Source organism: Bufo gargarizans, chromosome 2, assembly GCF_014858855.1.
Source record: "Bufo gargarizans isolate SCDJY-AF-19 chromosome 2, ASM1485885v1, whole genome shotgun sequence".
Lineage (NCBI taxonomy): Eukaryota > Metazoa > Chordata > Amphibia > Anura > Bufonidae > Bufo > Bufo gargarizans.
Window position 1 is genome coordinate 673,741,043 of NC_058081.1, and position 17,964 is coordinate 673,759,006.

Sequence of the window (17,964 nt, forward strand, 5' to 3'; positions counted from 1 at the left end):
AAAAGCTATTATTATTTTTATAATATACGGCTGTCACGAGTGATTTAACTCCGCGCAGGGACATAAACATTCCCATTAAACACGTCTTCTTCTGACTGGCAGGATTGGTTAATTCCTTCTGGCTGTGACTGTCTATAAGTAGAAGAAGCCGGGACTGAGTCACTACTCGTGTGAACGGATATTAAAGGCTCTTTATGACTGCGGTGGTTGGAGGCGCTGCCTTACCATGGTAGGGTCACGAAGTATGAAATTAAAGGGGTTCTATAGTTTGTCATAAATGGTAAAAAAACGGAGATAACTTAACGCGGAAAAACTGCTTTTACTGAGCTCTGGGTACAATTCTGCTACTAAAATGGTCAATGTGACTATAATAATATCTTTATATTAAAGGGGTTTTCCAGGATTACTGTGGTTTTTAATAGGAATACTCATGTACTTACCTCATGTACATCTTCCACATACTTTTTCAATTTGGACTCTCCTGACCCCTATTAACCATGTAAACCCAATCTCTCTGGTTTGTTACAATCCTGTATGTTCCTGTTGCTATATCCATCCAAACCCATGATGCACTTCTCCTTTCTCTCTCACAGCTCCAGCACCGCCCCCCAACAATTCTCAGGTAGGTTACAGCTCCTCCCACCTAGCTATTTACATAGACTCTCCCCTATCACTGGCCCTAACTAGTTTATAGCTCCTCCCATCTAGCTATTTACATAGACACTCCGCCTAACAACGCCCAGCTAGTTTATAGCTCCTCTTACCCCACTAGTTACATACACTCCCATATATCTGCCCCTAACACCCAGTTAATAGCTCCTCCCACCCAGTTAGTTATAGACACTCCCCTATCACTCAGCTAGTTTATAGCTCCTCCCACCCCACTAGTTATAGACACTCAGCTAGTTTATAGCTCCTCCCACCCAGTTAGTTATAGACACTCCCCTATCACGCAGCTAGTTTATAGCTCCTCCCACCCAGTTATAGACACTCCCCTATCACGCAGCTAGTTTATAGCTCCTCCCACCCAGTTATAGACACTCCCCTATCACTCAGCTAGTTTATAGCTCCTCCCACCCCACTAGTTATATAGACACTCCCCTATCACTGCCCCACCCATGGACAGGACATCACAGGAAATAAGAAAGAGCTGCATGGACCAGTCCAGAATGGGAGAGAGAAGCAATAAAGGTAAAGAAATTAAATAAAATACATTACAAAACTACTGCTACCATCTGAAATTATTAATGGCTGCTGTTGCAAACTGGAATACCCCTTTAAGTAACCAAAAGCATGGGATCTCCATGGTAAAAATGTATGTTGTGATGTGGCAGCAGATTTCACCCACGATGTACATTTTCATCATAGGGTGGCAATGAAAAACACATTAAATAGGAATGTGAGCTAGGTGTCTGCAGCGGCAGATTTTGTGACATCTGAATGTGGATGCTTTGGCGGCAAGCACATGGATTTCTGCAAGCCCTGTGCACATGAATGAAAGCGATTTTCAGTGGAGACATCTTATGGGAGGAAAACAAGTGGAGAGTGCCTCATATACGCAGAAGGTCTAAGTAGTCCAAGCTATACTTGTCATGTCTTCCATGGGGGACGTAATTGGTGGCAGAAAAAGCCACGTCCACATTTTGCAGCAGATTTTGCCCTGTGCTTTACAAAGGGTGAAATCCGTGGTATACCGAGGTCCTGAGGATGGGAGTGGTAGTGGCCGTGATCTGATGTGTGTCACGGTGTACTCCCGCAGACCTTGGCCTGGTGCTGTGAAAAGGTGGTTAGACGGAATCAGGCCAGAAATATAAAAGGCTCTTTTACCAAGTGCAAAATAAGGGTGCATTCACACACCTGCCGTGTGCGTTCCGCAATTTGCGGACCGCACATGGCCAGCACTATATAGGGAATGTCTGAGCTTGTCCGCGATTGCAGACAAGAATAGGACATGCTCTATCTTTTTTGCGGGGACATGGAATGGAACAACGGATGCGGACAGCTCGCAGTGTGCTGTCCGCATCTTTTGCAGCCCCATTAAAATGAATGGGTCCGCACCCGTTCCGCAAATTTGCGGAACAGATGCGGATCCATTTATACGGTCGTGTGAATGCACCCTAAGAGTTGTAGTACATCCAGCAGTAGTTTGTACAGAGTGCAATTTCTGGCTGGCAAAGGGGCAGATACAACGACGGCAAAAACTCCAGAATTCTGCATTTCTAAACTAATGCCAGAAAAAATTAAATATATAAAACAAAACACCAGCAGCAAAAAAAATAAATAAAAAAAAAATCATGTGTCCTGTATTTCCCATAGATTCTCAGCCAACATCTGGAGCTGGCAAAAAAATAAATAAATCAAAAACTGCAGGAGCAAAAAAAATATAATTACAGAAAAACGCCATTAAAAACCCACGTGTGAACCCACCATCATAAGTCATTATTATTTTACTCCTCCTGAAGGTGCTGGGTGGCATCTCCGGCCTGGCTCCCCTGCCTTGTGTATATTTGTCACCACTAGGTGGCCTCATAAGATCAACCAAATTATCTTAGATCACAATGGAACTGTAAAAATTGTAGTTTCAAAGCGATTACCAGAAAATCATGTTTGATTAAAAATGTTGAGTGTCATCACTGAGCATAACAGGACACAATTAACGGATTCAGGTCGTAAGCTGAAATTACCCAAATATGACTTTATCTCAATGTTAAAAGTCAACCCCACCCAAATGCATCATTTTACTATTATTTACCATGGCAACACTGACCTGATAGGAGCAGAGGACCATGGGATCCATTCAGATTCCGCTATGTTAAAAGGTACCAGTCATGTTAGTACAGTATATTAAGGGAATGCGTTGCCTAATTAAATCCATGTAGCGGCACATATCCTTTTTAAAAAAAATTATCTAATCTGTTCTTATTTTCTGATCATAGATTTTTTTTTTATTCTATGTCCTGAACATGATTATGGGGGCACCCATCTTGCTTGAACGGTTCTTAACAGCATTTAGAGACACGCTTTACAGCAGCTACCCTGGACAGGAGGGGACCCCATTGACTTCTATGGGTGAGTTTACTAGACATGCCCTGGGCCGAGGTCAGGAGTAGGTAAAGCTTTGACCATTACCTATTGCAGCAACCTTCAGCACTCCAGCTGCTGTAAAACTACAACTCCCAGCATTGCATACTTAGGGCTCATTCACATGACTGTATGAATGAGTCAGCATCTGTTCCGCAATTTTGTGCCTTGGAGGCGGACCCATTCATTTCAATGGGTCGCAAAAGATGCGTGTACTGTCGGTATCCGCTGCCCCGCAAAAAATATAGAGCATGTCCTATTCTTGTCCGCAATCGCCATCTGTCTTCCTAAATCTGTGCTAGTCACCAGTTTCTAATGATGTTTGTAGTTTCTCAATAAGTGTTTTTATGTTATGCAAATTACCCTCTTGGTGCAACAAGGCCATTACTGTTGCACCCAGTTTTCTCTGCTGGCACACCCCCACCCAGCCATCTCCATCCTTTCCTGAGGAAAGGTCATCATTAAACATTTTTACTTTGCAGCATTTTCCCCACACCCGCCTGTTAGAGACGTACATACAAAACAGATCATATTCTTTCCAGGTAGACATTCCAACAGAAGGATGAATTGTATGTGGCGTGTACAGAATACAGACTGCTGTATTTTACCTGTGGAGCGGCACACACAAAGCCAGCTAAAAGCAGCATAAAACAGCCAGTGTTTGGCCAGGCAGAAGGACTACACATACGCTTTTTGGTCCATCAGTCGATAATGGAGGCAGCTGTGGGGCATATGCATCAATTCCTTGCAGTTTTACAGGGGTATACACACAGCCGTATTATTTTTCTGTCAAATATTTATTAGGATAAAAAGAAACAGAAGAGAAAAAAAAAAAAAACCTTTTTCCTGCCGTGGTCAAATTCTGAACGAACTGCAGACCGGCATTAATGCCATGTATAAAATAATGCGAAGAACGGCGCAGTATGTCAGAAGATTTGTAGGATGAGCTCTAATTATCGGTGGCATCCACCGCCTCTATGTAAATGCAGCTCCTAAGTCCATACTTAAAATCTCTACAACTTACATATATTAGATCAAATAGAAAATTTCCCATAACTGTGATGAAGTGGCTGTAATATAAAAAAACATGGAATGGAATGTCCCAATATACTTAGGGCCTCAAATACAGATGTAGTAGAGTTAACACTCATGCTTTATGAGACGTGTTCTCTAAACCAAATGCGTTACGCAAACACCTTCAGTTGCTTTTCAATGGCTTTTGTTTCAAGATAACGCGACGAGTTAAGAAATTTGAGTTAAGAATTTGGGCGTTACCCCTGCTACATCTGTAAATGGATAGCTAAACCTGTCTCACTGGGGGGTAGCGACACTACGTCTGAACCTGCGACAGGATAGCCTTCTTTATCCCTGGAGAAGAGCTACTCTTGTATAATGTTCTTTCCCAGGAAGCATTGCCTATCCTATAAAACTCTATAGACCATCTTCACAGTCTCCACAAGCAGAACCATTATGTCCCCAAAGTCCTCTCACCTATCCAACCAAATACCTTCTTCTGCACTGAGGAGAGACAGGACAACCCCCCCCCCCCCAAAAAAAAAAAAAAAAAAAGCTGTCTGCGGATGGATCTCTTATCCTCATGTAGAAGATTCTGGTTTGATGGATTTCCTTTATCAGGCCTTTCAACATGACTATGGGTTGGGCAATAACATATAGGGAAGCTACCCCAAATAGATGGCACTAGATACCACTTTCCTGGGAAGAATTGCCAGGGAGGAGGGGGGAGAGTGGGGGGGGGGGGGGAGAGAGTGGGGGGCAGAGAATGAGACAGAGAAGGGGGGGCAGAGAATGAGACAGAGAAGGGGGGGGGGGCAGAGAATGAGACAGAGAAGGGGGGGGGGGGGCAGAGAATGAGACAGAGAAGGGGGGGGCAGAGAATGAGACAGAGAAGGGGGAGAGAGAGAAGTGGAGACAGAGAGAGAAGAGTACAGGGAGAGAGATCAATACGTGAGATACAGATAGGAGAGAGATATAAACCGATATAAGAGACAGATTTTGCGGCACATACCAAACACTAACATAAAAACTAATATTTTATTGCACATAAAAAACACAATAAAGGACTGCACTTATTGCTAAATGTAAAAATGTCACACAAAAGTCAGGAGAAAAAGTCACCCGTATCTGGAGTAACAGAGGAAGAGTGGCATGCAGCTCACACGTGCGCATTTCACAATGGGTTTTGGCACAGCTGGCAGCAACATTGGCAATGACACATGAGCTCTTTTTTTTCCAGGCACATCAATACTGGTTTACATATTTAATGGAAAAGGAAGCCACGTCTCTAAAAACAGAAATGGAAGGAGCAATTAAAGGCACAGAAAAAGTCCCGGTTTTATTTTTTGCCCCCGGTAATGGGTGAACATTGTTCAGATGCCAGTTTAAAATTTCCCTGATATTCTCTTGTTCTTTCAGTTTCCAGGATAAGAGAGCCAAGAGCCCTTACTTGCCAGATCCCAATGGGGTTTGGCGCCTTACACTAGTCTTTCCTTCCACCCGCTCGATCCTGCTGAAATGGAATTGTGCAGCTGCTTGTGTGATTGTTGAGAAGAACCCACACCCACAGGCTAAAAATTCTCGATTACCCAGTCAGCTTCTGTCAGCTACTTGGCAAGAGATATGGATGTTGGATTTATTTAAAGCAAAGCAATCTGAAAGGTGCACTCGCCTGTGAGCTCTTCTTTATCTGTCAAAAGCCAGGACTCCTCGGTAATGCCCTCCAGTGGAGCTATGGCTTCGCGGCATCAACTCACGTCCGTACATCAAGTCCACAAATAATGTGAGCAGACTTGATATCAGGAGCTGGGGGGAGACGTATCCTTGTCCGTACACAGACGTCTATAGAGACCCCCTATATAGGCACACGGCATCGTCCCTCGAATCTCCTATCATGTTTACTGACCTGCTTCTCAATAACGGTGCCCGTCGTTATGGACATTATAAGGCAACAAATGGACAATTAGAGAGAAAAATAATACTAAAAAGTGCAGAATGCCATCTAATTTCTGCTGGAGCTCCTACAGACAGCAGACAATATGAACACTAACGCCTACAAGTCCAGTGTGGCACTAAACAGGTTAATTGAAGGACCCCAACCTGCAGCCCTCCAGATGTTGCAAAACTACAACTCCCAGGATGCCCTGACAGCCTACAGCAGCGCATGGTGGGAGTTGTAGTTTGAGCATCCCTGGGTTAATTCTTACTCGCAGGCTGTGGAGCATTCGCGTCTTCCAGGCAGAGGTGACAATACATACAGGCTTCTCGTACAGTCCAGAAATCATTTATTCCCAACTCTTCCTCGGCCACCGGCGAGGAACCCGCATAAAGAGTCAGTGGTTTCTTCCTATGGCCGCTCTGTGTATAACACAGGGACAGGGCGCTGTGGTAGAGGTGACCATGTCTGTCAGCTTGTAGAGGTGGTCTGTTTGATGATGTTGCGGTTCCTAGGTCACCCTAACTGTGGACGCCCCGTGTATGGCCTCCATGATGGCTGCAAAGCGATTGCACAGGTCATATGGGGAGTGAGGTCGGATTTTCGGCGGCTCCTTTAACACGATGACGTCGCTGGAACAGTCCAGAAGCCGCGGAAGAAACTGCCCGAGCTTCTGCTGTAGATTATCTGTCACATCAGAAGAGAAATGGACATAGTTATAGTCATGACCACGACAGAGGATTCCAAAACGAGCGTCATTAACATTACACACATTTAGGCCTCATGCACGGGACCATATTTTTAATGAACGGATCCGCACAAAATGTGGACACCACACAGATGTCATCCGTGCGCTGTCCACATATGTGACGTCGTGACGCAAATTCTAGAACATGTCCTATTCTTGTCCATTGTAGACAAGAGTAGACATTTCTACAATGGGGCCCACGAAAAGTGCAGGATGCACACAGACCGCATCCGTATCTTGCGGATCCGAGATTTGGTCGGGTGCAGGAGGCTTTACTCTATTATGGTGACTCATTCACTGCAGGAAGGCAGCACCTGATCCCCTTATGGCAGGCATTTTGGGATGAGTAGTAGGGTACAACTGTACCAATCAACTCTTCGTCCATTCAGACATCCTATAGCGACACTTTCTAGAGACAAGTACCCTTTAAGGTGCACACCCTCAAATAAAGAGGTTGACAAGAGCTAAAGGATCAAACCACTTCTAGGAAAAAAATAAAAAACGTCACAGTCCTCGTGTGCAGCCCGTGTGGGATGTCATCCCATTCCAAGCTCAGCTGCTTTTGCTGTAGACCCCCTTCTTCCCACTTCACTAACAGGGGGCTGATAACATTGTCTACAATGGCGACGCATGCGACATGCCGCTTGGGGATACGTCACTACTGAGGCCAGTCATTGGCAGGGACTGGGGGAGTATTGTACAAGGTCAAACATGTTAAGGGAGCTGAGTAAAAACCAAAGAAATAGTGGATTATCCCTTTAAGGTCACAGTCCAAAATGGACAGGTCCAGTTTGGGTTTATTTCATCTTAAAAATGACCTCAAGTTCTGATGTTGATTGGACATAGTAAAGCCAGCAGCCTCACTGCATGAAATGTGCAGGTACCTGGACTACAGCGCCACCGGTCATATTCTACATAGAGCCAAATTGGACCTTGGACAGGAAGGAATGACTAGTTTGTCTTCGCTCTGGGTCCACATGGCAATTGTGAGATGCAGTTTGTTCTAACAAAACAAATTTCCACTTAAAAAATGATTTAGCTGCGGTGCTGGTCCATAAACATGCAGGTGTACCCGGGTGGATTGTGCGCGGGTGCCGAGGATGTGGCTGGCATAGTGCGACAATAAAATAATACATACGAATTCTTCACTGTCTAATAAGTACTGCTCAGTGCTAATTTGTATCCTACCCGGCGTGCCTGAGACTCTTATGTCTGGAATTCATTGCCGGCAGAGACAGATTTCTGACAGCCCATTAATCTCGCTTCGCACGGGCTTGGAGGGACAATGTGTATTCTAATGTGCCATAAACTGAAATCGTTATGCTTTAATCTTCCTTAGGAAGAGAGGAGTGGGGGCCGTCAGTCAATAAATATGCAGGGATGTTAAAAGTGACACGGGTTATTACTGCGTCAACTGCTCGTGCAGCTCCAAAAAGGGGGCGAATGGTGGAGAGGGGGTAAAGCCGCGTGAAAGTCAAACAAGCAAAGGTCAAAGTTTTGTCTCCGCCGGCTCGCTCCTTTTTTGTACGCTGGTTTCTTAGATTTTAACAAGTGATCATACAGGAGACCGTCTATTACCAGGTTATCTCCTGGACAGTCACTTCAAGATTTAGCTCTAAGATACAAGGAGGATAGTCCTTTGTGTCTGTATTAAAATATTCATGAATTAAAGTCTGTCCAGTTTTAACTGCTGAACACGGAGAGAAAAATGTCCAGCGCCGGTATAGCTGCCGAAAGGGCTATTTATTAGCATCCATTAAAATGACAGATCCACGAGTGACGCCGGCAAAGGGTCGACTTGTTTCTTAATTATGACCATCGTCATTTTTCGACAGGACTGGCCCATAACCAGATGTGTTTGAGGAGCTTCACATGTCAGGGGGAGAAGAAGACAAGTCACTGCCAGGTGTCTGATGGCGTCTGTCTTCTCTCCCCACTCAAAACACGTACACGATTGAGGATCGATTGCACGAAGTGTGTATGGGGAGCTGATTGACCAATCAGATACGAGCTATTGAAGGTGTATGGGTAAGGCTACTTTCACACTGGCGTTTTGGTTTCCATTTGTGAGATCTGTTCAGGGCTCCCACAAGCGGTTCAGTTTTGCCCTAATGCATTCTGAATAGAAAAGGATCCGCTCAGAATGCATCAGTTTGCCTCCGTTCTGCCTCCATTCCGCTTTGGAGGTGGACACAAAAACACTGCTTGACGAAACGGAGCCAAACGGATCCTTCCTGACGCACAATGTAAGTCAATTGGGTCGGAACAGTTTTCTAGGACACAATCTGGCACAATAGAAAACTGATCCGCCCCCCATTGACTTTCAATGGTGTTCAAGACGGATCCGTCTTGGCTATGTTAAAGATAATCCAAACGGATCCGTTCTGAGCGGATACAGACGGTTGTATTATCTGAACGGATCCGTCTGTGCAGATCCATGACGGATCCGCACCAGACGCGAGTGTGAAAGTAGCCTTACTTCAGAGTTAGCACGCTGGGTTATGGAATAGGGACAAAGCTCATACAATGGGATAGGCCAAGTGTGGGAGGATGGCGTCATATCTGACTCCGGGATCCTCTCACAAAGTAGATGTCCTGCAAAGATCACAGTCACACAATACCCTAAATACAGCGGTGATGTGACTAATAGGATCCAGCTGTCACAGGGGGCTTTCCTAATGTGACTGCACCGCTGTGTGTGGGTCACATCTTCTACTACCTTAGTATTGGCTCGGGCAGAGATAGTCATCATCCTGTTTTGGACAATTTGAAGCATATGTCCATACAATATTCTTGCTAATTGCTAATGGCCACAATTATATTCTTAGTATATACATACATTCTTCAAATGTTAAGGACAAAACCAGACAAATTGATTGTAATAATCACATAGCAAACTAAAGAAGCCAAAAAAAGCCCATTAGGGGATGATGAACACACATCTCCTGGTTATGCCGGTCGGAATGACTGACAGTCTTACAACCTTCCAGGGTTTCACTCACCAAGTGGTTCTTGGATCAGTCGTTCAAAACCTTAAGTGACCTTAGAGCACTGAGGGAATACTAATGAGTAGGTGGCGGGGGACGTGACGAGGGTCTCTGCATTAATATCAGCCTGGAGCATTCAGAGTGACAAGCAAATTGGAGGGAGCAGAATCCTGAGCTGTCAAATGGCAAGGGGCGGCCATTTATACCTGCACTGGATAATGTGTTATACTGGTCAGACACACCATATAGCCGGTGATTCACACGACTCCACCATAAACCTGCATGCTCAGACCAGTAAAGTGTAAATGTTTAATTCTAAAAGGATGGGGAGTGACAACCATATAATTTTTTCACCATACACTGATTGTTTCCATGGTTACAGACCACCCTGCAAGCCATCAGTGGTGGTCGTGCTTGCACAATATAGGAAAAAGAACTAGCCTATGTGCGCTCCCATGGTCCCGGCCACCAGAGAGGCTGACGCTTTTTCCTATAGTGTGCAAGCACGGCCACCGCTGATGGATTACAGGGTGGTCTGTAACCATGGAAACGAGCAGTGTATAATGTGAAGGAAAAATGAATCCAGTCAGCAAAGCAAGCAATATGCACAATAACAATACATTAGTAAGTGGCTTGTATTAACTTCCTCTACATGTGAGACAACCCCTTTAAAAGGGGTTATCGGGTTCAGAGGTGAACCCGGACATATCCCCTTTTTCCCCTGGCGTACCGTCCTCTCCATGGGTAAGCTAGGTGGAGGCTTCCACCTAGCAGTGAGCCCGGTGACATCACCGGCATCAATGGGAGGGCTTTAGCGGGCGCTAGCCTGTAAAATGGTTTGGGGGATCGCTAAAGCACGCCCATCAGAGCCGGTGACATCACCAGCAACACTGCTAGGCGGAAGCCTCCGCCTAGCAGTGTAAAAATGTGAACAAACAGCCCTTGCCCTGCACATGTCCCATGTCAGAGGGGCTGAGTGGGGGAAGAAGGCATATGTCCGGGTTCATCTCTGCACCCGGACAACCCCTTTAATGCATGTGAACTTTAGACCCACTTTATAAACTCAAATGGCATCTGTCAGCAGATTTGTACCTATGACACTGGCTGACCTGTTACATGTGCGCTTGGCAGCTGAAGGCATCTGTGTTGGTTCCATGTTCATATGTGTCCGTATTGCTGAGAAAAATTATGTTTTATTATATGCAAATGAGCCTCTAGGAGCAACGGGGACGTTGCTGTTACACCTAGAAGCTCCTCTCTCTTTGCAATTGACATGCCCTCTGCACTTTGATTGACTGGGTCAAGCAGGTGAGTTCATGTTTTCACTGTCTGGCCCTGTCAAAGTGCAGAGGACGCAGCAGTTGCAGAGAGAGCTGAGCCTCTTGGTGTAATGGCAATGCCCCCGTTGCCCTAGAGGCACATTTGCATATATTAAAGCTTCATTTTCTCAGCAATGTGGACACATATGAATATGGGACTAACACAGATGCTTTTAGCTGCCAAGTGCACATGTAACAGGTCAGTCCGTTTCATATGTACAAATCTGCTGACGGTTGCCCTTTAAATGTAAATATTTCTCTGATGGTCACATATAAGAGCACTCGGGACTCACCATCTATATCTTGGCCAAGGTATGAGCACCAACGACTCCGCATTTCCTCGATAGCGCCCAGGTCTTCCTCTGAGATCTTGTTGTTGAAGATGAGATGCATGCAAGGGATGATCAGGTCATTCATGATGCAGATTCCTTCAGAGATCTGCTCTTCTACACGACTCTCAAACATCCTGGCAGCCATATCATTTAAGTCCTTTTATAAAGAAGGGAAAAAAATGTGGCAAGAGAGCTTGTTAACCAAAGACAAGTATCGTAAAAAAGAATGCAAGCTACAGAGGCATGTGCCTGGGGCGGCAAAGGTAAGCTGGAGAAATGCTGCCTGTCTCATCCTGTAGAATCATTGCATATTACAAGTAATGGCTTTTTCAGATCTGTGTTGGAAGCTCTGTTTGGGGCTTCTGTTGTAGATTACCTCTCATCTGCTTATAAAAAAATAAAAATAAAAGATATATTCCGAAAGGAAACTTAACGGACTGCACTGTATTCAGCACTAATGGAGCAGAACAACGAAAATATATAGCAGTGATGTGAGCTCACCCTTACTATTCTCAGTTATTAACAATTTATGCCATTAAGATGACACACAAGCAGACGGAGAGGGCGATCTGATACAAAATAGACGGGATGGGGAAAATTCGGACCTGTAGATCCTATGTTCTGCTGGGTTTGTACATGACAGTATGCACACACCATTGTAGGCACATGCACAAAACTTGAGCAAAGCAGTTTCAGGGATGCCTTTTAATTTCCATTTCCTTAGGCCAAGGGAGAGTATCCTAAATCTCGTCTGACCACAAAAGCCCTCTTCCCAAATGACGCCCATCCCTCATTGTTAAAAATAACAACCCTTTCAATCTGCCTATGGGGGAAATTGTATTCTCTCCTAGAATGAGAGAGCAGGGGTCACCATCCAGCGACAGCAGATGTTACAGTATTAAATAAAAGCATGGCTGACACTATCCTAGGGCTAAAACCAAATCCTAGATACTGCAACTTACCAGGAGATATAAAATATCTTTCTATGAGGTTCTTTGTACTTGGCTGAATGGGGGAAGCTAGAAAAGCTACGAGTCCAGTTAAACTATGAAGACATGAAAGGTCCACTTTAAGACTCTATTCATACTTGTTTTTTGGATTTAAAATGTGTCTTCAAATTAGGGTTGCACTGGGTATCGAATTATCGATACCCAAATCGATACTTTTGTACCCGGATCGTTTCGATACCGGGATTTGCCTTTTACCGCTACTGCGCAGCCTAGTATCAGAGAACATGGCGCGCGCTGCTCTCAGCAGGCTCCATGTTCTCCTCAGCAGCACAGTGGAGAAGGAGGGAGTCTCGCCCCACTGTGCCACTGCCACCAATGAGCGGAGAGAGGGGCGGAGGAGGGGAGGGACTTTGGCCACTGAGCCATCAATGAGGATAACTAATGTTGAATACAAATACAGGTGGCTATGCGATTCTGCTGCCGGCACCCGACCTCTATGACAAGGCGCTGAGATCCGCGGCAGTTATCCCTCAGCTGTATTTGTATTAAAAGGTTGGTGGCGCAGTGTGGTATCGAGTATTGCAATACTTTTTTATGCTAGCGAAATCAAATAAAAATTTTGGCATCGTGACAACTCTACTATAAATGAATCCCTTCTAATTTATGTTTAATGCATTGAAGATCAACAGATGAATAAACTGATGTGAATGATGACAAGCAGGTCATCCGATACTGAACAGATAATGGGTAACTTACAGGTCGGGACATTCCAGGTACTGCATTTATACATGTACATGGTAGACCTTTTGGCCATGTGAATGGAAACGTAGAGAAACCCTTAAAAGGCTTGTCATACAAACATAACACCTGCCCATAAGCCATGTGGACATCATAGATGAGAGAAGCCTGCTCAGGACAACACTGTATGAGCCGGAATGGAGAGCTGCTCTGTAATACATGGATGGACATACATCTGAACGCTGCAGAGGTCTCCGATGAGATAACCTCTAAGTTTCTTAGCTCATTTCAGGAGTGCAAGACAAAATTATGTAAGGAATACCCTAATACATACCAGTAGGCACTTCCGTCTGTACAGCTCAAGCAGTTTTTCTTCCACCCCGCGTTTGGCTCCTATGCTGAGAAGGGCGCTATTACTTTGATAGGCATATACCAGGTACGTGAGGGCTTCCTGACATCTGACAAAAATAAGAGATTGTTACTGCAGCTCTGATCTGACCAGTATATATTTATCACAGATTCCTAGCCTTGGTTTATGAGACTATGTGGTATGTAAATGTCTCCTACCTGCAACCTGGGACAACTAGTCAGGAGACTTTGCAGGTACAGGTGACCTTCAAAGGGAGTCTGTGAACCCCTTTCCATTTGTGCAGCCAGGGGTTAAACAAAAAGACTCACCTGTTACCTGTGCTCCAGTTCCAGCGCTGAGCTCCCTTGCTTCATACTTCTGGTCAGTGAAGTAGAAGTGACGTGCCATCAATGGCCTCAGCAGTAACATGCAATGCTGGCACATGTCAGTTGAGACTACCGATTGGCCAGTACTGGTGCCATGCGCATAGACTGCATGTCACATTCCAGTACAGCGGGGATTGGAAGAAGAGAAGAAAGGAGCTCAGTGCTGGAACCTTGCCTGCCCATATGAAAAGGGGCTCCATTTCACTGCTCCTGACAGGCCTGTTTTAATAGCTTCATGCATTCCCCATGTAAAAACAATTCCTGAACATCTATTCTTATGGCTCTATGTTGTTCCATTCCTTTATTATTTCTACTAAAAGTTATAGATGAAATGCTAGCAGTCTGTAGTAAGGGTACAGAGGGGAGGTAACCAGTTGGGGGGGGGGGTGTAGCTGCACAGCACTGATTGGATAGAGTCAGACTGTGCAGGTACACGCCCCCAACTTGTTACCTCCCCTCTGTACCCTTACTGAAGACTGCTATTAATTCATTCACAACTTCTAGTAGAAATAATAAAGGAATGGCAGAACATAGAGCCATAAGAATAGATGCTCCAGAATTATTATTACATGGGGAATGCAGAAAGCTATTAAAACAGATATGTCAGGAGCAGTGAAAGGTCCTCTTTATTGTTAAAACTTGGAAACATAACTTTAATAGACGTGTAAAAACAACATTACAGAGAAGGTTAAATAACTCCATTCACAGAACTTAAATTTAGCAACTGATTTCAAAATGAAAAGTGGCAAGAATCCTGGAAAAGTGTGATTGTGCAGTGCAGCATGAAAAACAACTACATACAACTGGAAATCAGAGGCCGCCATCCAGACAGCACCATAATACCAGTCTACTTGCTGCGTTGTGTGTTCACACCTCTTCAGTAGACGACTGCTATCTGCTGAGAGTAAAAGTGTCCATGAACATTAGAAAGCTGCCTATGTCTCCTGACCCCTCTCTCATACACCTGCTCATAGGGCCGAGTGTGCATGTGTCCTGAGTGGGGAGAGGGGGAGAACATCATACACTTCTGGCGGTGGCTTATCTCCTACGAGAACAAAGCGATTGGGCAGTTCAAATCCAACTGCCGAATCCTTATCTCTCCAATATCTGTCATCAGGGGAGGGTCGGAAGAGCCCCATACACAGCAGGTCAGCCGGCATTTATGTAACGTGTAAGGCCAGCTTAACTCAAGAACGTAATCTAGTAATTAAATAGTGGAGTTCATTTACTAATTAGAGCCGAGTGACCTCCGCTGGTCCGGCTTTAGAGGCCCTGGTGATGGACCATTATCAACAGAAAAAGTGCTCTGAAAGAAATCCAGTGCAGGGTAGAGGCCGGTATTGGAGAGGCTTTCTTCTCTGGCCTACAAATGGAGGTCCCAAGAGTGGGACCAGTTCTATAAAGTCCATACGGCCAATCAGGACATGTAGACATGGGATAACTTAGTACATGTACCGTAATCAGACTGTATAGTACTGTAACTGTTTCTCACAATTTCCCTTATAACACATTTCATAGATTTTTACGTCAGTGCTTTTTACTATGTCTTTTTATATAAAAGCATGCATGGACTCTTAAAGGCTGTGATCACCTTCAAAAACAATTCTTCTTTTATCATTGCATTTTACTCATTGAGGGCTAAAAATCATGTTTTTCAATTGGTCTTTATTAAAATGTTCAACAGTTCCTGTTCCACGGCCTTCCCTTTCAGTGACTGTAGACTACTTTTGCAGAGACTCCGTCAGGCAACTGCTCTGATGGTTGTATGTGTAGCCCTCATCTCTGAACTCCTGACAACACTTAAGTCATGTACAGCACCGGCCTTGAAGGGGTTAAAATACAGAATTTATCAGAAAACTGTGCTTGAGTTCAGAGGAGCATCTGGTAAGCTCAGGAATCAAGAAGCAAACGAGAATCACCAAGCAGGATCCCAACAGCACAAACTGCTCCTGGCCGGCGTTTTCCCATGAGACCTCTGACCTGATTGGCCGATTTACACATCATCTTTAGTATGGACTGGAAGTCCTGCTTTCTGTTCATTGCTATGGGACGGACTAGGAATACACAGACAGTCGGATCTCCAGTACAGTGTAAAGATGCTGTGTAAATCAGCCAGGCAGAGTGGGAGTCATGTCAGGTGACGGGGTAGGGAACAGCACCCGGTCAGCGCAATCACTGCACCATGTCTTATGTGGTAGCCAAATGAGGATAGCAATAAAAACAGGAGTTATTACACAAGGTGCACGGCCAACAAGGGGGCACTTACTTTCCATTCTGGTACAACTCGAGCCCACTCAGAAGGTAAACAGACACCTTGCGAAACTGGCTGTAATCTTCGTGCCACTTCTGTAGGAGGAAGAAAAATAAAACCTCATTTATTTTAGATCTTATGTAAAAACGATGGAGGTTGTGAGCGTCTGATCTAACCCGACCTCTCTGCCTAACCACAGGGGCTGTTACCAGTAAAAACCAGTTAAAAAGAAGTGGAGGCGACAGAATGGACATAAAGCATACTGTACATGTACAACATACATACACACAGAAATGTAACCCTATATGAGGCAGCACACTTTCCATTAAAGGGGTATTCCAGTTATAACAAGTTATTCCCTATGTCCCAGCAGTAGCACCCCCACTGATTACGAGAACAGGGTCCCCCGTCCCCACTGCTTTGGATCAGCTGGTTGGAAAAGCGCGCCACCACTCCATTAATTTCTATGGGAGCACCGGAGATAGCCAAGACTTGTACTCCGCTATCTCCGGCACTCCCCAAAAAACTAATGAAGAGGCGGTGTGCATTTCCGTCCAGCGTGGGGGTCCCAGCGGTAGGACCCCAACAAAACTGATAGTTATCCCCTATTCTATACCCCTTTAAAGTATAGTTCTACTATTTTAGATGAGATGAAGAAACCTAACCTGATATTCTTTCATATCCATGTCGTTGGGCCCAATCTCTCTCAGTTTGGCTCGAGCCACCTTCATAATGCTTATCGAGCTGGAAGAGTCACACAGAATAGTAACCATAAGATGCAGAATATGTAGATTAGGGCTTATGACGCAAGGCCCAAAAATGAAAAGGACATCTGACACATTTCTGTACCCATCGTTTGGCATCAGTTACGTTAACACCAGGAACATTAATGCCCAGTGAGGTTGATTCCATCATGCATCTGTAATGGTGTTCCTCCCCTAACCCTGGATGCCTATACATTCCCCCAGTAAAGATGCTCATACACAAAAGAGGACTGCCAGCCAAACATCTAAGGCTATGTTCTCTTCTGCAATTGGGCCTTCATAGCACATTCTCTTAAAACATATAGAACCAAAAAGTCCTGCATGCAGGGAAATTTTGTCCAGAATAATGAGGAACCCCCCGAACAGAAACCAGACAGACCCCATTATAGTCAATGGCCAGAACTTCTGTTATTTTAGCTGTTCTGCTCCTATAATGGAGCAGAAAGACGGAAATCGCTAGCGGTGATGTGAACACTGCCTAATGTGTAGGGGCCTTCCAACCTTACCAGCAGTTGTCAGAAGCAGATGGATTTCAACACCCAATCTTTTTATTCTCCAGAAAGATGACCCACAGCGAGAGGTGTCTGGCAGCACTGAGAATACACACACTCAGGTGGGCCAAGGGTGCATGTGTATGGGGGCTGGAAGAAATGGCTGCTCTCCAGACAGCCACCTGCTGCGTATGGCCATCTTAAGACACTGCCTGTAGATCTAGCTCAGCTTTGAAATACTGGCCATTAGGCAGTTCATCTCTAACAGATGGCAGCTCATACATATTCTGTGTAAATCCCCATAAAATGCAGTGTAATCAGCAGGAAGTATGTTATAGAGCAGATTGATATATAGTGATTGGGAGAAGATTCAGTAAAACTTGTTATTCCTTTAGGGTCTATTCACACGTCCGTTTGTGTTTTGCAGATCCGCAAAACACGGACACAGGCAATGTGCATTCTGCGGACCGCACATCGCCGGCACTCTCATATAAAATGCCTTTTCTTGTCCGCAATATTTTTTTGCGGAACGGAAGTGCGGATGTGGACAGCACATTCCAGCCCCATTGAAAATTAATGGTTCCGCACCTGTTCTGCAAAATTGTGGAACAAATGCAG

The 17,964-nt window shown here is 44.9% G+C and overlaps 1 protein-coding gene across 3 annotated transcripts in view; it reads right to left on the reverse strand.

The window, feature by feature from the left end:
* Nucleotides 1-5,119: 5,119 nt before the first annotated feature.
* Nucleotides 5,120-17,964, reverse strand: part of USP28 (ubiquitin specific peptidase 28) — an 85,725-nt gene continuing 72,880 nt past the window's right edge. For all 3 annotated transcript variants that reach the window (XM_044282282.1, XM_044282281.1, XM_044282280.1), the window contains 5 exons: nt 16,757-16,835; nt 16,107-16,186; nt 13,440-13,563; nt 11,379-11,574; nt 5,120-6,718 (listed from right to left, as the gene is read on the reverse strand). In XM_044282282.1, coding sequence (XP_044138217.1) covers nt 6,543-6,718; nt 11,379-11,574; nt 13,440-13,563; nt 16,107-16,186; nt 16,757-16,835 — 655 coding nt within the window. In that variant the 3' untranslated portion in view covers nt 5,120-6,542. The remainder of the gene's footprint in view (nt 6,719-11,378; nt 11,575-13,439; nt 13,564-16,106; nt 16,187-16,756; nt 16,836-17,964) is intronic.